At 36.5% G+C, this 19,188-nt stretch overlaps 1 protein-coding gene across 2 annotated transcripts in view; it reads right to left on the bottom strand.

Annotated features, from left to right (window-relative positions):
• COL1A1 (collagen type I alpha 1 chain) overlaps positions 1 to 19,188 on the bottom strand; it is a 39,683-nt gene that overhangs the window by 7,922 nt on the left and 12,573 nt on the right. For both annotated transcript variants that reach the window (XM_039333156.1, XM_039333155.1), the window contains 23 exons: positions 19,073 to 19,171; positions 18,084 to 18,137; positions 17,877 to 17,984; positions 17,141 to 17,194; positions 15,550 to 15,648; positions 13,508 to 13,561; positions 13,296 to 13,394; positions 12,056 to 12,109; positions 11,227 to 11,280; positions 11,076 to 11,129; positions 10,675 to 10,728; positions 9,298 to 9,342; positions 9,100 to 9,198; positions 8,639 to 8,746; positions 7,241 to 7,348; positions 6,217 to 6,270; positions 5,999 to 6,052; positions 4,583 to 4,690; positions 4,434 to 4,487; positions 3,743 to 3,796; positions 2,630 to 2,791; positions 1,567 to 1,674; positions 45 to 152 (listed from right to left, as the gene is read on the bottom strand). In XM_039333156.1, coding sequence (XP_039189090.1) covers positions 45 to 152; positions 1,567 to 1,674; positions 2,630 to 2,791; positions 3,743 to 3,796; positions 4,434 to 4,487; positions 4,583 to 4,690; positions 5,999 to 6,052; positions 6,217 to 6,270; positions 7,241 to 7,348; positions 8,639 to 8,746; positions 9,100 to 9,198; positions 9,298 to 9,342; positions 10,675 to 10,728; positions 11,076 to 11,129; positions 11,227 to 11,280; positions 12,056 to 12,109; positions 13,296 to 13,394; positions 13,508 to 13,561; positions 15,550 to 15,648; positions 17,141 to 17,194; positions 17,877 to 17,984; positions 18,084 to 18,137; positions 19,073 to 19,171 — 1,845 coding nt within the window. The remainder of the gene's footprint in view (positions 1 to 44; positions 153 to 1,566; positions 1,675 to 2,629; positions 2,792 to 3,742; positions 3,797 to 4,433; positions 4,488 to 4,582; positions 4,691 to 5,998; positions 6,053 to 6,216; positions 6,271 to 7,240; positions 7,349 to 8,638; positions 8,747 to 9,099; positions 9,199 to 9,297; positions 9,343 to 10,674; positions 10,729 to 11,075; positions 11,130 to 11,226; positions 11,281 to 12,055; positions 12,110 to 13,295; positions 13,395 to 13,507; positions 13,562 to 15,549; positions 15,649 to 17,140; positions 17,195 to 17,876; positions 17,985 to 18,083; positions 18,138 to 19,072; positions 19,172 to 19,188) is intronic.

A 19,188-nucleotide genomic window follows, 5' to 3' on the forward strand; every position in this document is an offset into this window, starting at 1 on the left:
GAGAGTTGGGAGCATCAAACTCTTCTAGAAAAATGAACACATACCTCACGTCCAGCTTCACCAGGGGGTCCAGCCAATCCAGGGGGTCCAACTGGGCCAGGAGGACCACGTTCACCAGGGGAACCAGATGGACCTTGTTTGCCAGGCTCACCCTATGGATAGCAAAAGAAAATGCAATGCTATGACTCACAAGAACTGCTGTTCCAAAGAGAGAAAGGAGAATCAAATATTTTAGATTAACGAGAGATATTCTCTAGTACTCAGTATCTGGGAAAGTACTAATAAAAGGATCTGTTCAAAATTCAAGGCATAAGATACACAGTAAGATACAACATTTTGCTGCCTGATTTGGAATTACCACTATTTAAATCAAAATGCATAGTCAGGCAGCTGACTTGATCGTGGATGTTTCTTTTCTCTCCTAGTATATTAAATAGTTAAGCATTTGCTGCTTTTTCATGACAAGCCGAATCTGATCAAGCAAAAATCTCACTGCCTATTGGAACAACCAGCTTTGGGAAAGGTGCTTGAGCTTTGGATTAATGCAAGGCAAGATTGCTCACCTTACCTAAATTCTAAATCAGGTTGCATTCATGACAGGAAAAAAAAAATCAACTCTGATTGAAAGATTTACAGTCAGAATTTTTGCAAGCAAATATCTCCCAAAATTGTTTCTGCAGCTGAAGAGTCTTTTTATATTACTGTAACTTATTATTTAAAATGGAATTCCAGGAATTTGTGAAGTATATTTCTCAGAAAAGACTGGCCTCTCAACAAGGGACAAGGGCTTTAAAACCCAGAACTTTCATCAAATCTATTTTTGATGGTCTACCAACATGATTAAGGTAAATACATGACTGGACAATTAGTCAGACTGTGAGTTTATAACATGCTATGTTTTGTTAGCAGCAACAGGCCTCTTATGAGGAAAAAATGTTTTGAAACTTGAGAAGTCAATATTGCCCTGTGTGAAATTTTGAAACTATTTTGCTCCTTCAGGTAATACTGCTACATATCTTTTTAGTGCAGCCTCTGTATGGAGGAAAATCTACCATTAGTAGAAAACAAAACTTATCTCTACAGCAATGCACATTAATACTATCGCAAATGGGGAAACAAACAAATCAAGCCCATTGCTATTGTGCATTATAAGAATGTGTAAAAAAACAGGAACTGGATTAAAAACACTCTTGCTTTGAGAGTTCAATTGCAACCCTAATTACTATTCCTTGGAAATATACCCTGCATATCAATTGTGTTTTTCATACAAACACGTTTAGCACAGTATTTTTGAAGAAACAACATCTAAACAAAAGGAAACCTTCATTGAGTTTTCCCATATTTATAAATTTATTGGTCTGAAGAAAAATCAAGTTAATTTCTTTTTTGTCCCTCATTTATAACCCTGTATATTGGTGAACTCTCCTAGGAGATCTCAGATATTTTTTTCAATACTCTGCTTCTTTCTTGGAGATCAAAGTTTATCTCTTAAAGCTAAAGAATAAAAATGGATCTATATTACATTTCTGAAAACTTCAGATGTCTGAACTGAAGAGAAGTACTCACAGAGGGACCAGGAAGTCCAGGGAATCCTCTCTCTCCTCTTTGTCCAGGAAGACCAACTACACCACGTTGTCCAGCAATACCTTGTGGGCCAGGAGTACCAGGTGCACCCTATAAAACAAAATAATGTGGATTTTAGAAAAAAGACATAGGTTTACTGGGCAACCAGGTTTTTTTTCCTTAGGAGTAGTATGTTCTACCAGATTTCCCCACCTTGATTCTTCAATGATTTATGGACTGCACATGTTCTCATCTTTAGCTAACATCGCCATTGGACATTAATTTAGGGAAGGTGATGGAACTAAACCTCAATAACTAAGCAGCAAGCAATTTGTTGTCCCTTCTATGACTGGATACAAGAATGTTGGAGGGTTTACATGAAAGAGAAAACTGGTAGATATCCTGATACTTTTAAACATTGTGAATAATATAATTCTTTCCTAATTTTCCAACCTATATCCTTCCTAAACAGGAGTTCCCAACCTCTTGAGGGCTAAAAGTGAAATTCTCTACAGAAGAGAGACTCTTTTACTACTGAGATTTTTATGTGTCATGCTTTTTTATTTAAAACAACATAAACTAGTAAATATAACTGTACAAAGAGAGGAAATCATCTTTTTTTTAAAAGAAGGGTAATTAAAATGTAACTAATTTGAATAGCTTTTCCAATTTGGCGATCCCCAATTGAGCATAGTTTGATTTCCAGAACTGGCTGTTGTTAAGATGACTGTTATGTTAAGATTTCTGGAACAACTCCAGGATGGTGAGACTGGGGAAGCCTGATCCAATGAATACATGGTTTCTTATGACAAGGAGCAGCCTTTGCCCAGAAAAAGATGCAGAACTCTACAGATATTACCAATTGCCATGAAAATGGTCACGGTGGTAGTTGCATGAAAAGGTATATTATAACATTGCCACCAGGGAAAGATACATTTAAATATCAGTTTAAGACAAATTTGTTTTCAAAAGGTTATTGCTAGATGTAATGGGGAGACTTCTCAAGAAGATACCCAACTTGGCTCATATACTTCATTTAAGAGAAGTGAATTTTAGATTTACTTACAGCAGGTCCATCAGAACCAGGAGATCCCTTCTCACCAGAAGGTCCAGGTGGGCCAGCAGGTCCGGCTTCACCAGGGCGCCCAGCAGGTCCAGTCTCACCACGGGGTCCTTTGCTTCCTTCCTTTCCACTAGGACCAGGTGGGCCGGGAAGACCAATGTTGCCCTTTGGGAAAAGAAAGGCAACAGACCTATCAGTCAGTGCAACATCTAGCAAAAGGGCTGAGTTGTATGCAACAATAGTTTTTATATAAATCTTCATTAAATGAGGGACTCTGGATGAGGATGCAATTATTCTTCAAATCAGACACATCACTCTAGATGAGCAAAATTTTCTCTTCCATTGGCTAATCATTTTAGTTGTATGTTTCTTAGGGCCCATTCAAGGTAACTGACTAACCACATTATGAACAAGAGGTGTGTTGAAAAAAAATCCAGATTTTCATCTGACAGGCATTGATTCAATGAAATTTGAGGATTGCATGGTGAGGGGTTTTATATTTTCCTCCTAGCGATCTTAACCTGTTCTCTCTAACAACTCCTCCTAGAATTCCCTGGGAAATAAGATATATCTATCATATCAGTATTATATATATAATATATATAATATTATATATATATATATATCCTGACATACTTTTCCTGTTCATTCCTTCATTTTGTTTGTATTTCTGAACTGAAATATTTGCAAAATATTCATAACACTGAAATAGTAAGCTGCATTCCATTACAAATGTTTTAAATTTTGTATTGACCTCTTCCAGTCAACAATGTATTAAAAAATGAGTACAAAGCCTATTTGTAAATAGAATATTTTAAAGCTTCCAGTTCAGAGTAAAACTTTAGATTGAATACTCATTGAAATTAATTGATTTTTGGTCTTAAGAAAGAGACAAAGGAAAATTAATTTGCATTTAACAGATTGCATATTAAGACCTGAATTTCTTCTGCCTTTTTTCACATTGGTAGTACTTTCTCTTTATAATTAATGTCTTTATTTGCCAAAGGGGGCAAAAATTCTCCTTGTGAATTATCTCACCCTGATGGGCATTCTGAAGTTTTGAGGATTTTCTCCCCCAATTTATTGCCAAAAATGGCAAATTATTTGGTTACTTACAGATGGGCCAGGAGGTCCAACTCTTCCAGCAGCTCCAGGGAATCCAGTAGCACCCTATAAAAATAAATATTCCATTTTCAATTATCTTTTCCTACAAAAAAACACTAACACAAGTTCAAGTATACACTGTATATCATTCTAGTGAATTTTGCAATTGTTTAAAGGGGTTTGCTCTGATTTAAAATTGTGAAAGCTAGTATGAAAAGCTCTCTAAGACCTTTTAACACCTTTTCTGGATATACTACTGTTTCTTATTTACATGGAGATGCTTTTATTTCTGATGCATTTCTGAACTGCTAATTGGAAATCCTAAATATACTAGCCAAATAAGATCTCAACTACTTAGTGTAAATTAAAGGCTCTTAGAGTAAAGTTATCTCTTTTGTATTCTGTTCAGCACAAAATAAAAAATAGAAATCAGATTTAAAAAAAAACTTATATTTTGCAGATTGAATTCTGGCACTGATGATGTTACCTAGTTTGGTTAATGAAATGTCTGCAAGAAAACAAGCAACCCCCAGAGAGCACCAAGGACCTTCCATTTCAATCCTGAGCTACAAATGTTCTCCTTTGTTGGAGACTGAATTATGCAGTTTTTGAAAATAGGAACAATAATTTGAATTCTTAATGAACTACCATTTTATAATATAGCATCTGATTTAATAATGTAGAAAAAAACACCCATACTCACAGGAGGACCAGCATTTCCACGAGCACCTTTAGGGCCAGGAGCACCAACAGGACCCTGGAATCAATAGGGAGAGGTTAGCATGAAAATAAAGGCTGAGAGAAGGGCAAATCTTCATGGAAGGGAGTGGGAAGCAGCGAAGGAGAACTTACAGCAGGGCCAGCAGGACCAGTAGCTCCAGAGGGACCAGGAGGACCAGCATCACCTTTAGCACCAGCATCACCGGGTTCACCTTTAGCACCTGGTTGTCCATCAGCACCCTATTGGAATAGAAACAACACAGATGGTGAAGATCAGGGAGATGGGGACAGGTGTGTATGGATTCTATCAGATTTAATTTCTACTTTTCTGTGCATTTTCCAAACATAACTAACTAAACCAATCCTTGAATAAACTTCCAATTTCCTGTTACATTGGTACTTTGGTACTCAACTGCTTTGAAACTCATCAAATTTGTTACTTAATGCATTCTGATGTGAAAATTTTATCCCAGTACTCATCGTTTATTTGGTATTCAGTGAACAAACTAGAACTTGTTGATGTCAGCTGTCTTGTGACTTACTACATTATTCCCTATGGGAAAAATTGTTTAGTACTTATCATTTTTGGTACTTATTCTGCCTCCCAGAACCAATTAACAATGAGGTACCACTCTATCCAGTTTTTTGGATTTTCCATGGGTGATCAACCAGGGAAAGGTAATGTAGAAGGCTAAGGATGGGGATTTGATAAGTTTTAAGAAATTTGTTTGCAGATTTACATTGATGTTATTATAGACAAATTTGCTTGTTAAACCTTTAACTTTCAGTAAAGAGCTCACTGAATGTTTGGAGGGCATTAATAATCTGTCTTTCCAATCAACTTCACAGAGTTGGTAAAGCAAAAAATTTCAGATGCACAACTTGCAGCAAAAATAACTTGTCTAATGTTCTTAGGATCTCAACTGGACTGGTTCTATGACAACTCTCTATTATAGTCCAGATCATTTGCTTCTGAAAAATATTCTTAACATAAATTCAGCGGGATATAGTGACTTACTTGGTTTGTGTGAGTTCCAAAATGTTTCAGAGTATCAAACATTATTGGAAAAAATATTTGTATTCATTTATATCCATCTAATCACTGTAATTAGGTTAGGACAAATTGACTATGATCCTAACTCTGGAATTGATTTGTTCAACTTCCTTTTCCTACCAAAGGTCATTTGCTGGTAATCTATGGCTGTTTTCTGGTTCACTTGCTATGCTCCTACAACAATGTAACATAGTAAATTGATTACTAAATTAATCCAGAGTCTTGGTTAATGCCAGATCACACATTTATCTAATGGGCTGGACTCACATAATAAGCTAAACTACAGAAAATACCCAATCAAGTCAAACACGTTAGGTTTAACATGTTGTATTAGGTTTAACATGTTGTATAAATGCATCTGCTACAATTCTAAGGATAAGCCTATTGTGAGAAGAAAGCCAGTAAACCACCTTCATCTCATTATAGCTGTAAGATGATGCAAGCATTTTAATGGGGTTTCTGAGAAGTAGAAGAGATTTTCCTGTCATACTTACAGGGGGGCCAGCAAATCCAGCAGGGCCAGCAGGGCCAGGTTCACCACGGTCTCCCTGGGAAGGACAAGAAAAAGACAGAAAATGTCATGATGAATGAAAGAAATGCCAAGTTAACAAGAAAGAGAAAGGATAAGAGCTATACAGCTCTGTATACAACTCTACAGACTAAATTTCTCAAGGCAAAATAAAAAACAAACCTAGGATGGTAAATTACTTACAGGAGCACCACGTGCACCAGTGGGGCCAGCAGGACCAGCGGGGCCACTTTCACCCTGAGGAAAAAGAAAGAGAGACAAGGTTAAGCACCAGACCGAGTAATCGTGTTCTATGCACTACTAATGTACTATAAGAACAATTTCTTTTTGATAAGTCAGCCTTACATTAGGTACTATCCAATGATTGGATAAAAGTCACCAATGCTTCCTTTCCCAATCACATGAAAGTTAAAAAAAAAATGAACAAAATGCATTCATTTCTAACCAGAGATTCACTGAGTTCTAATAAAAAAATATGGATTTGTTATTTGTGACTATTAAGCTGAAAGAACACAACAATGGTTAACAGGTATCAAGAGAGAGATAAGGGACATGGGAAAACTGGCCATATCTTTTGGGTGGGTGAATTAGCCAGTTTCTAGTCTATGTTCATTTACAAGTATACTTCAAACTATTTGCATATTAATTATGCTGTTTTAAAATCTATATTAAATGGCATTTTTAATCATTAATATAATGCATTAATAATTAATTCATTTAATTGTAAAATATTCATTATTTAATGCATTTTCATAAAGAATATGTTTTATAAGCCAGGAGCTGCATCATAAAATATGGAGAAGTGTAATATTCTAGTCTGTGTATTAAAATAGAAAATGCACACTGAATCGCATTGCTTGAAATAAACGAAACCACTGAGTATCCCACTGATTTAGTTTTTAGCATTTGTAAAAAACAATAAAATTAAGCAGAGGATTTTCTTAAAATCCACAACTTCCCACAAAAAGCCTTAGAGGCAGTTTGTCCTAGATATTTGCATATTGGCTTATCTTTTCATTTATGCCATTTTGCTTTCCCTGATGCTTTGTAAAAGAATGACAATCCAAGTTTGACTTGGATTGGCAGCTAGTTCCTAATTCAGGCACAGATCTGTGTAAATGCCAGGGAATGTAAAACACGTGGCATAATCTCCAATGACCATAAATCAGTAGGAATTTTGGGAGAAAAAAATGGGTGAAATATTTGCCTTGTCACCAGGAGCACCAGCTGGTCCAGGTGGGCCAATGGGTCCAGTCAATCCTCTAGGTCCATCTTTGCCAGCGGCACCATCAGTGCCTTTGGGTCCTGGGTCACCCTAGAAAAAAGGAAAGACAAAATAAGATTATCAATACTGAAAAGATCAGAACGGCACAAGGAAACAATAACAGAATAACAGACTTGGAAGGGACCTCACAGTTCAATCCTGCTCAAGCAGAAAACCCTATACCATTTCAAATGGTTTCAAATGATTGTCCAATCCCTCCTTAAAGCCTCCACTATTGGAGGCTCAACTTCTGGAGGCAAGTCGTTCCACTGATTAAATGTTCTAATTGTCAGGAATTTTCTCCTTAGTTCTAAGTTAGTTCTTTCCTTTATTAGTTTACATCCATTGCTTCTTGACCTTCAGATGCTTTATAGAATAGCTTGACTCCCTCTTCTTTGTGGCAATCCCTGAGATATTGGAACACTGCTATCATGTCACCCCTAGTTCTTCTCTTCATTAAACTAGGCATACCCAGTTCCCACAACTGTTCTTTGTATGTTTTAGCTTCCAGTTTCCTAACATCTTTGTTGTTCTCTGTACTCTTTCTCAACATCTTTTTAACTATATTTTATATATAAGAGGATCCTTCTGCTGCTGTGTTATCTTTCACATTTAAAATCTTGAAATATGAACATTTCACATCAGCCTCGATGTTAGGAATTTTCTCTAATATATGTCAAAAGCTAAATATAAAAATGATGATCCTGGATTGCCCTCTGAAATTTTACTTCTTATTACAAGGCCTCAGGCCAAACTGGAAGACAACAATGATCAATCAACTTTTTAACTTGGCTTGGCCAGTATTCAGGAAAATATCTGAAAGCCAGTTAATGGAAGATAATATAAAATTAATTCTTCTTTGCCTTTTTGATTATTCTAGCAGTTTATTTGTAAGATGTCATTAGAGAAGGACCATAACTTATAAATGGATGAGGAACACAAATGCAGAAGACTGTAAATTCAATGATTGTTATATTTTGTCTACAATAAAAAGAATCCCAGTTCATAATATCGGGAACTAATATTATTCAGATATTTCAATATCATTCCAGACTCTCATTCAAAATTTTACTATACAGTCTAAATTAGACTGGCTTGATGGACAGGTAAGGAATATCTTTGTCAAGATGATAGGTAGTGAATATCTATGTCAAAATTATTTCTAGGTAAAATCTTGAAGGAGCTTAAGCCATGCATGAAACTGGAAAGTAGATAATATTTGGAAAGAAGTGGGTGTTTTTGAAAAAGGCAGATGTTTTTTTTTGTTCTCCATTTTTTTAAGCATAGCAAGATGATGACTGCTATTTTGATGATAACAATGTTCAACAATCATGTACTTACTCTATCTCCCTTGGCACCAGGCAGACCAGCAGCACCACGTTCACCAGGCATACCCTGAAGACCGGGAGGACCTTGACCACCAGGAGCTCCAGGAGCACCAGCATCACCCTAGAATTGTATTGTCAAGGCAACAAGGAAGGCATTATCAGGAAGAGAACCAAGTGTTTGGAAACCACATACAAAGAGGTACCTCTCTATTCTGAATTTCCTTTTTTTTAAAAAAAAAAAAAAATCTTCTATTTTTTCTTCTATCTTCTGAATTCTATTTTTCACACGTTTCTAAGACAATATTCTGATTCCCACAGGGCATATTGGGGAAAAGAAAAAATGATATTGTTTCTAGGAATGCAACAGTTTAGTGGGTTTGCATATATGATATATCATTCTGAATATTCAAGGCTAAGTTCTGTTTATTTATCTTTAAAATACTCTTTTCATCTTAATCTTTATTAATCTTTTACCTTAGCACCATCATTACCCGGAGCACCATTGGAACCACGGGGTCCGGGAGGACCAGCAGGACCTTGGGCACCACGTTCACCAGGGAAACCTCTCTCGCCCTAAATAAAATAAAGAGTGAGTTGATTACAAATTGTTTATGGAAGTGTTGTTGGACAAATAAAGGCATATAAGAATCTAGAGAGAAAATCTTTACTTACTCTTGCACCAGAAGGACCAGGAGCACCAACATCACCATGGGGACCCTGTCAAAGTAGGGAGAAGCAGATATTGTTAAAAGATAGAACCATTGAGAATACATGCAGATAATGTACTTAATTGTACATGGAGGTGGAAGGTGGAATGCAGTTCAGCAAGAAATGGATTGTTCATGGTCATGTCTGAAGGTAGGATTAGATAGGCTTTTTTGTTTCCTTCAATTATGAAATTCTAGATAACTTTAAATAGAAGAGTAGATATGAGAAGGTAGGGTTTTTTTTCTAGTGGAAATAAGAACTCTAATATAAAGATCTATTATACAAGAAAGAAATATCCATTATCTTCTTCCATAAACAAGAGATTATTTCCTTCAAACTGTTTTATTTGAAATATAAATATTTCTCTGGATGAATTCTAAAAATGGCTTTCCTAAACTGCTAATTTCTTCTTCAGAAAAATAGAAAAAATAATGGAACCTTGTATATTTTGCTGCCATATTGATGATGCACTAAGAAAAAATGAAATTCTCCAGAAACTTTATTTAATTTCAAGTCTCAACACTACTGAACTTTCCAGGAAAAAAGTTATATGTGCATGTATTAATCTGCATTTGAAATTATGATACGCCATATAGAAATAGAATACACTTTTTGTCTTCTAATAGATTTACAGTCTCAGAAATAGACTCTTAAAAAAGCAATCTGAAAGATTTTAGTCCCAGACTACAGTACTGTAGGAATCCACTATTTACAACATTGCTAGTACATAATTATCCATTACCCCTGAAAAGTGACAATCTGTTATCAATGTCCCTCACTGAATGAAAGATAGTCCACCATCTTCCAGGATAGTCTGTTCCAAACTTGGAAAGTTACTAAAAGTCTTGCATGCCTAGCAAGAAATAGATGAAGGTGGTTTTTTTGTTTTGTTTTAAAAAGAGGCTTGTCCAATTAAATAACTGTTTCAACAAAAGAATATGAAATCCTAAACTGGTCATAATAATGCCCTAAAGAGAAGGTAAATCTCCACCTAATAAAATTCTCTACAACTACTAAAAGAATGTATGAATTGGGAATTCTAAAGCAGAAAAATATGGGCCTGTTTTTCCATGTCAGTAGATGCTTTTCAATTCTTGGATGGTGCATGGATCCATTTGAAAAAGAAATGCACAAAAAGTCCCAATGGGAAAAACGGCAGACATTATTAATGTGTGCAAAGTAAGGTTATTCTGGAGAATATTTGTGCTGAGTTCAGATGCCAGACTAGCCTTTCCCAAATGGAGATCTGCAACTCAAGGGCCTAATTTAGTTTTTCCCTGCTTTAAAATATATACAGACCCCACAATTTTACACTTCTGCACAAAGGAACACATTACATACTTGTTCACCAGGCTTTCCAGATTCACCAGGGGCACCACTGGGGCCAGGAAGACCCTAAAAACAGAAATCAAAAGTGAAGAAAATATTAGCTTTGATAGGACTAGATAAGCCTGACAATCAAATACAGCTTATTAAACAGACTAAGTACAACAGGTTTACTTCAATAGCACCTCATGAATTTTACATGCTTATATTTTACAGCAGTGTTTTCCAACTTGGCAGCTTAAAAACCTATAGATTCTCCTTGTCACAAAATGAGCAAATAAATGTACATTTGAACATTCAAACGAAATAAAAAAGCAATTTTATTAAATATTTAACTGGTGTCTATCATTCCAAATTTGAATTTTTTTTTTAGAAAGAGAAAATACACATTTGTTTTTTGAAGTAATCCTGCTCACCTGGAAGCCAGGAGCACCAGATGGACCTTGTTCACCTCTTTCACCAGAAGGACCCTATAATGAAAAGGTAGGAAAATTCAAGTCTTGATAAAATTCAAAAAAGGATAAACATTCATAATACTGTAGAAGGAGAAATCAAGTTCGTACTTACAGCTGGGCCTGGAGGACCTTGAGCACCAGCATCACCATCTTTGCCAGGAGCACCCTGGGTGAAACCAAGGAGAAGTAAGCATTGAAACAAGCAGAGCACAATGTTTTTAGAATAAATCTTGCATAAGAAATCTGTTGATTGAAAACCTTCCCACCAAATGCCTTTTCTAGATGCTACCACATGATCAGATAATTTATCTTCGTAAAAATATTCCTGCATTTTTCATTGCATACAAAACCATCTCATTGTGGATATACAGTAGTAGACAAGGTGATGGACTGGCATGGGGCATCCCAGGGTTTAGCCCACCTTCATCACAGAACTTATTAGATGATTTGTCCCTCTCATAAGTTTAACCTACTCTACATCATTGTTGTGAGCAAATGTATGAAGGGAGAGCACTCTGCATGTTCTCTTGGACACCTGTTATCTGCTTTTTCATGTATTTGACTATATGCCTCCATTCCTTGCCTCTCTCTCCATTCTATAGATCAAAAAAGTACTTTGACTATAGAAAGCTTAGCACAAAAATGTGAACTCTAGTTCATTGAGATAGGGAAAATGTAGCAGGCCACATAGCTTGCTCTAATGATCCCAAACAAAGGCAACATTTATGTATGTGTGTATATCTATATCTATATCTATATATGTGCATACGTATGTATGTGTTATATATATTTATCTATTTAAAAGATGTGTATAACTGCTCAGTTATATAAAAGAACTCTGGGCATCTATTTATTGTAGCAATTATGTAAACAAATCCTTGTACATATGTCCATCCAGATCACTTAAGTGAATAGTAGAGGGTGAGGAACAAAATACTTACAACAGCCCCAGCGGCTCCAGGAGCACCTCTCTCACCAGGTTTGCCAGGTTCACCCTAGAAGAGAATGGGAAAAAATAGATGGAGAATGGGAGTTATTTCAGGGAGAGAATCAATGTCTTTCATTTCATTCTTTAGTATTTCTCCATGCTATGGCAGATCTAGGATGCCAAGGTCCAATTTGAATTACATAAGCATGGGCTTATATATATTTGAAAGGCAACTGGATGTCTTTCACACAACAATCATAGTGCATGGGAATAACCTTGGGATACAAGAAAAGAGTCACAGCCTATAAAATTGTCAGATAAGAGGCAACTGAGTTCACAGAAGGAATGGGATATGGCAAAAATATCAGAAGGGACCTTCTGTAGTTTCTTGGACTATTAAGATGAGGGGGAAACTTGAAAAATTCTGTTACGGTAACCTTATAGTAAAGATAGAACTAATAATTCTGGCTGTATTTCTTGTCTGGATTACCTAAAAGGGTTGACTCAAGCAGCATATTTTATTATTTAGAAAATCTCAATATCTTTAGTATTCCATTTTCATTTGGAAAAAAAAACTGTTTTATTAACAACTTTCTCTCTCCAATTCACAGTCTGGAGTGACTTTTACAACCAACTAAAGCCAATACATCTTGAAATAATATTTAAAGTATATTCAAGTGCAGTTAATGCTTCTGCTCTCAACAAATATATTTATACTTCAGTTAGTTGGCTACTGAATATAAAGTTGTAATCATTAAAAAAACATGAAGGCATCTCAGAAAATTGATTAAATAGGAGATTCCAATAATGACAGGAAGATTATGGAGAAAATCTATTTATGTGGTCACTAACAACTGATAATGACTAGATGGCATGTAAATCAATAGTGGTAAACTGGCTCAATAGTGTCAATATAGCATATAGATGTGGATTATTCGTGAAATCAATTCTGAAATGAAATTGACTCTTATGGTAACCATCTGGAAAATATTCTCAATGACATGAACCAGGAAGACAGAAGTCAGAAGAGCACTAAGACGGAGCTATTATATAGCCACCTGCTGCTCCTATTTCAAAGGTAGCCTTGCAGATAGTCTTTTTAGAATGTTGCTCCTTAAAGAATTAAAAGCTGCCATTCTGAGGTCATAGCTTTTTCATATAGGGTGGTCATCTGAGGGAGAGAAGTAGATGTCATCCTTGTATCTTACCCATAAAACATATAATCCATAAAGGAAATACGAAGTGCTACTTACAGCAGAGCCTTTAGGTCCAGGGAATCCCATCACACCAGCTTGACCTCTTGCACCAGGTGGACCTGCAGGTCCAGGGCGACCATCTTGACCAGCAGGTCCCTACAAGGGAAAGGAAACAATAAGCCCATTTTATTTTGTTTTTTAAAAAGATGTTTGTCTTTTTTTTTTTCAAAATGTAGGAGCGAATCCCAGTAAGCTCTCTCAACACTTACAGCAGGTCCAGTCTTGCCATCAGCTCCAGGACTACCAGGACTACCAGTCAGACCCTAGAAAAGGAAGAAAATGTGTGAACTGGGAAAGATGGTGTGATGGGAGGTGATGAGGAGATGGATCCCTAAGGGGGAGGGCCTACATTCCAGAGGAATAAGTGTTAACTCATTCCATATATCATGTGGGAAAGAAAGGACCTTTCTAATAGTTCACAAAGTATATTGTAGATGCGAACAGTAGAATTTTAATTTTAGTAAAATTTTGTCTATAGGAGCAGATAACAATACAGAAATCAGCTTGGAAGAATTGTCACATATCGTTTTAGAGTTTTCAGCCTGTCAGATGGGGAAACAATAACTCTCCTATCTTTGCCTCTGCAATCTATGACACTGCACAGTCTAATTTTTATGGTACAGATATAAAGATAGTGAGCTATAACTTTTAAATTGCACAGGTTGGACTAGACATCATATACTTTAAGGCAATAAAGGTACCTGTTAAGCACTTTAAAATCCCTGTTTTCTGTTTTAAAACACACGAATATACTGTCTAGGCCAGTGGTTCTCAACCTTTCTAATGCCGCGACCCCATAATACAGTTCCCCATGTTGTGGTGACCCCCAACCACTTATACATCACAGGGTGCCAGGGGCGTGGCCAAAGAAAAGAGGGGAAAAATGGCGGACAGCCTTGTTTGGCGACCCCCGTGAAATGGTCGTTCGACCCCAAATGGGGTCCCGACCCACAGGTTGAGAACCACTGGTCTAGGCTGTATTTTGTAAGACTCCCTGATTGGGCATTTATTCTGAGGAAGAAATATGTCCTGTACTTTAAGGATTTCTTCTGCAGCTTTTGTGTTCAATTGTGTTTTGACCATGTTTGTCTCTTGCTTCCTTTCAACCAAATTCAACTGTGCAGGCATTTGAATGATCAATAAATTTAATCCATGGTTATCCAAATCAGCAATGTTTTGATCAATGTTTTGATCAATGATGAAGAGTCCTTTTTTAAAAAAAAACCAAGTGGAAAAGCATCATTGGTTTATCTTTTTAGTACTAATTGTTTGTTGCTTTAAGGTTTTATGTTAGTTGGAATGAATTAATCCATGAACTCGATTAGGATAAGGGTATCCTAAGAAGACATGATGATAGTGCTAATAATATCCTAAAACATTTCCCAGTAAAATGGGGACAACATTCAATAGAAAGAAGTTACAATGACAATTTTGTCCTAAAGTGAGAGCTAGAAATCAATTCATTCACCATAACAGAATTTAAGAGCTTAATGTAAACCATTGGTATAGCAACTGAATGTGATTTCTAAATCCTAAATTCAGGTTGCAGCTGGTATATTTGACTCTATAATCTTTTCTACATTAAAGTTTATCTCTCCTGGAAAAAATAGGATTGTGAAAAAGGATTTTTTTTTAAGTGTCATTCACAGTGTCCTTTCACTGCTGTTTCATTGCTGATTTTATGGCTTTGATTTTCTTTTTCTTTTCTCCAGCCAACAAAATCATACCTGGAAATACATTTCTATCATAATGCTAAATGGCCAGTCCAGTAATGATTATATCAAACACCAATCCAAAAGGATTAGCATTGCCTTCATTTTGAAGAGTGAAAGTATTTGTTCCAATTCACCTATTCTCAGAAACATAACTAAGACAGAGCAATAAAACTTAATTCCTTTTAACCTAGTCCTATTTATTTCTCTGCTTCATTATCCTATGAGTGAATTGAAATATGAGTGAATGAGTAAAAAATAACCTTTCTACTAATTCTCTTTGTTGGCGGAAGTGGATTATTTCACATATGATAAAATCCTGGATTACTGTTTATGAGAGTATTTAATATAATAAAGAGGAAACTAGGTTATATATCAATGTGCTTCGCTACTGTAGGGCCTAAATTCTGCACAGGGTGGACAGGGGGGGTCCTGTCCCAGGAATATGCCCCATTCCCCACGGTCTAGGAGCTAATGGGCAGCATGTGAATATTTACCATCTGCTCCCCTCTTCTGACCAAAGCTTGCTATTTGCTTACCTTGGCTCCAGGAAGACCAGGCTCACCGGAACGGCCAGCTTCACCAGGAGATCCTTTAGCTCCAGCAGGGCCAGGAGCACCACGTTCACCAGGAGGGCCCTGAAAGAAGGAAAGTCATCAAGAAAAGCTACTAAAAGAAGGTAAATCCTAGCTTTTCATTTCTCCTCAGTTTAAGGGGCCTCTGTGTGATATTAAGACTATGAACAGTGTATCTAAGAAGGATATACTTGGTATGGCAATGGATGGCTTCAGCTGCAGATATTATACATATTCATGAAAACAGATTCTGACCCAAAACATATCTCAAGACTATACCCAAAATCCAAAGCTCCACAACCTGAGCAAGAAGTGAAATGCAGCCTGTAGTTTTGGCAAACAAACATGTGTATGTTTGAAATCCCTCATCTGACATGTCCTTAGGGAATTCTAATGTGAGCAAGGGACAAAACATGAAACAGAAGAAAGCAATATGGACACGGGAGGAGAAAGCATGAAAGAAATGAAAAGAGAGATTGAAATTCTTTTCCAGGCAGGATCTGATTATTAGAAAAAAGCACAAGAAAGTCCCTGGAGATTTCAGTGAAACAAAATGTATGGGAGAGTAGGAATCTTATGTGCAATATTCTCCGGGGCCCAAGATAGCAGAGTGCCCAGGACTATTACACAAGAACTAGGAGTGATAGCAGGTGCTAACAGTCCTACTAAGAACAAGGAACATGGAGATTTGCAAACAAACTCTAATACCATTCATAGGAATAAACTTTCCTATTTTTAGTTAAGTGAAGTTGGCCCCATCCCTACTGAATTGCCTCAAAACCTGATTATACCATCAGATCTGGGGAGCCTGAGGGGATAGATGAGATACTAAAGTGATTCCTTTGTTATTAACATCTGCTGTTTTCTCTGAGCCTTGTGTTTTTTTTATTCTAAACATTTTTAAAATAATAATTGCCTTTTATACATTAATATTTTACCATCTTCTTCCATGCCACCCAGAGATACTTTTTTGTGAGATGGGTGGCCCTGTAATTTTGGGGGGGAAACTACCCATCCCTCTTAGCTCTTATAAATCCTCACAATGCTATTCAACTCCTCCAGACAAAATTGAAAGGCTATAAAAAGGATGCGGCAAGGAAGACTTTAGTTTTTTCTCTGTTTCCTAGGCAATAGAACCATGATATTGAGTTTCCGCATGCCACAAACTCACTGAACATGATCTTGAGCAAATTGCCTCAATAATGGGAGTAAGATGGAGCAGCCACAAATGTGGATACTTATATATTGGTACTTCTAAATAAATTATTATTGTTTTAGATGTGGCTTCTCTTTTGCTAGCCTATACATCTTGGAAGGGCTGGGCAAAAATAATAAAAGGTTGTATTTTGATAATCAGAAATCAACTGTAGACATAGAAAAATACACAACCATTAAGATAGATAGATGATAGAAGATAGATAGATGATAGAAGATAGATTGATAGACAGACAGACAGATAGATGGATGGAAAATAAATAAAAATATAAGCCTAGACAGCCCATAGGAGATCAAGGGAATCTTTAGTTATATATTAGTTCTGAGACCCACAACATACCTTGGGACCAGCAATGCCATCAGCACCAGGGAAACCACGGCTTCCGGGAGAACCCTGTGACACAGGATTAAGATAATTATTATTAAGGAAAACATTATTGCTGCCAAATAACCTACAAAAAGGTCTGTCTTCTAAAAATGCCAATATAAAGTCATTTATTTTATTTTTCTGTGACAAGATAAAGACAATCACTACAGCTCTAATAACCAGCATTCTGCTAGAAAGAATAAAAAACTGAAAGGCAAAATTATAACTAAATGCCAAATTCAGTTTCAGGATAAAATCCTTTTCTCAAGAATTATAATTCAGTTCCCTGCTTAAGAGTCAAAAGCACCCATTTATCATTTTGCCTCTTGCCTTAAATTAACACAAATGTCTTGCAAATAAAGGACAGGCTATAAAAAGCCACTGTCATGTAGAACAGAAAGCTTAATCTCTCTTAACTTATTACCACAGGAAGCAGTAATGCCCTATTTTAATTTAGTTTCCTTTGAAATGTTGCGACACACCTTGTTTTATGGATGGCTTTTCCTCAGGAGAACATTCCTCTGACTTATTAAAATTAGCTAAATCTTCACACTGGCCTGCTTCATCTCACTAATTTAGCTTAGCAATTCTCAACCAATCTAACTAAATATTGTGAACCTGTAAGACAGATGTGTCCTTCTGCACATGCAGAAGGTCTAAATGCATCTTGGTATCCAAAGGTTAACAAACAACAAACATTGTTACATACACGTTCACCAGCAGGTCCAGGCAATCCAGCAGGTCCTGGCTCACCACGGGATCCTCTCTTGCCTTCCTCACCAGGTGGACCAGAGGGGCCTTGGATACCAACGGGACCCTAGAAGATAAAGTGAAGGATAGAGGTAAGTTTGTGGGAGAGGTAAAATAAAATCATAAGAGAAATCAAATTACAAATGCATTTAGGTGAAATACTTACAGCTTCACCTTTAGCTCCAGCATCTCCTTTGTTTCCAGGAGCACCAGGTTCACCCTAAAGTTATTAAGAAAAGACAAAAACATACATGAGATACTGAATGTATCTCATTCAGTGCAAAAATTCAACAGTAGATTTGTCTTATTCTATATCTTGCAACAGAAGAAGGCAATATTAAATATTTATTAATTATACAAAATGGGAAAACTGCTGGAAAATGTTTATAAAGAATTGGTAGTGGGGAACAGAACTAGGGGAAAGGGATCTGTGAAGATCCTTTCCATCATGCTTCAGCTAATATAAGTATCATATGAGTACATGAAAGTTGTGGGATTTGTGAGCAATAAAACTTTGGTCAATACCTGTGGAATGGTTATCTTCAAAACTCACATTTCTATACCATCATATTGCATGTTTTTATAACTATCCCATCTGGTCAACAAATCAGTTTATTCTGAAGTATTGCACATTTTAAAATGTCAAAAGCCAATGTTTGCTGAAAGGATGGTGGGATCTGGTGCCAAATCAAGAAAGCTGGTGTTCTATCCAGAAAAATATTCTCTTCTATCTTCATCAAAGTTCATTTCTGGATAACTGGTTACATGAATTTAAATATTGTAATATAAAGCCCATGAAAAAGAGGCTTTGTTAACAGAATATTAAAAAGATATATATCCTGATTGAGTAATGATATGGTAGAATGGATTTTCTATCTCTTAGTGGCTAAAGAGGTTGGGATTTATGTAATTCTGCTGTTCTACCACCCATTTATCACAGAATAGCTACCTGGGGGATCTAGATGTTAATCTGTACAATAGTCTTAAAAACAGAGACATCTGAAATCCACATGGTCCAACCTGGTGCCCTCTAGGAAGACTGGACTGTCCTCCATATGATTCTCATTACTAGCCAATATATAATTCAACATATTCAGGTGACACCAATTGACAGTTGATAAGACTAAAGGTGAAGAGCAATTGGATGGCACTTACGCTATTACCCTTGGGACCGGGAGCACCACTGGGACCCTGAGGTCCAGCTGCTCCACGAGCACCGGGGAAACCAGGAGCACCAGCAATACCAGGAGCACCCTAGAAGAGAAACCAGA

This window comes from Crotalus tigris, unplaced genomic scaffold, assembly GCF_016545835.1.
Source record: "Crotalus tigris isolate CLP2741 ecotype Arizona unplaced genomic scaffold, ASM1654583v1 scf7180000024472.5447098, whole genome shotgun sequence".
NCBI classification, from domain to species: Eukaryota; Metazoa; Chordata; class Lepidosauria; order Squamata; family Viperidae; genus Crotalus; species Crotalus tigris.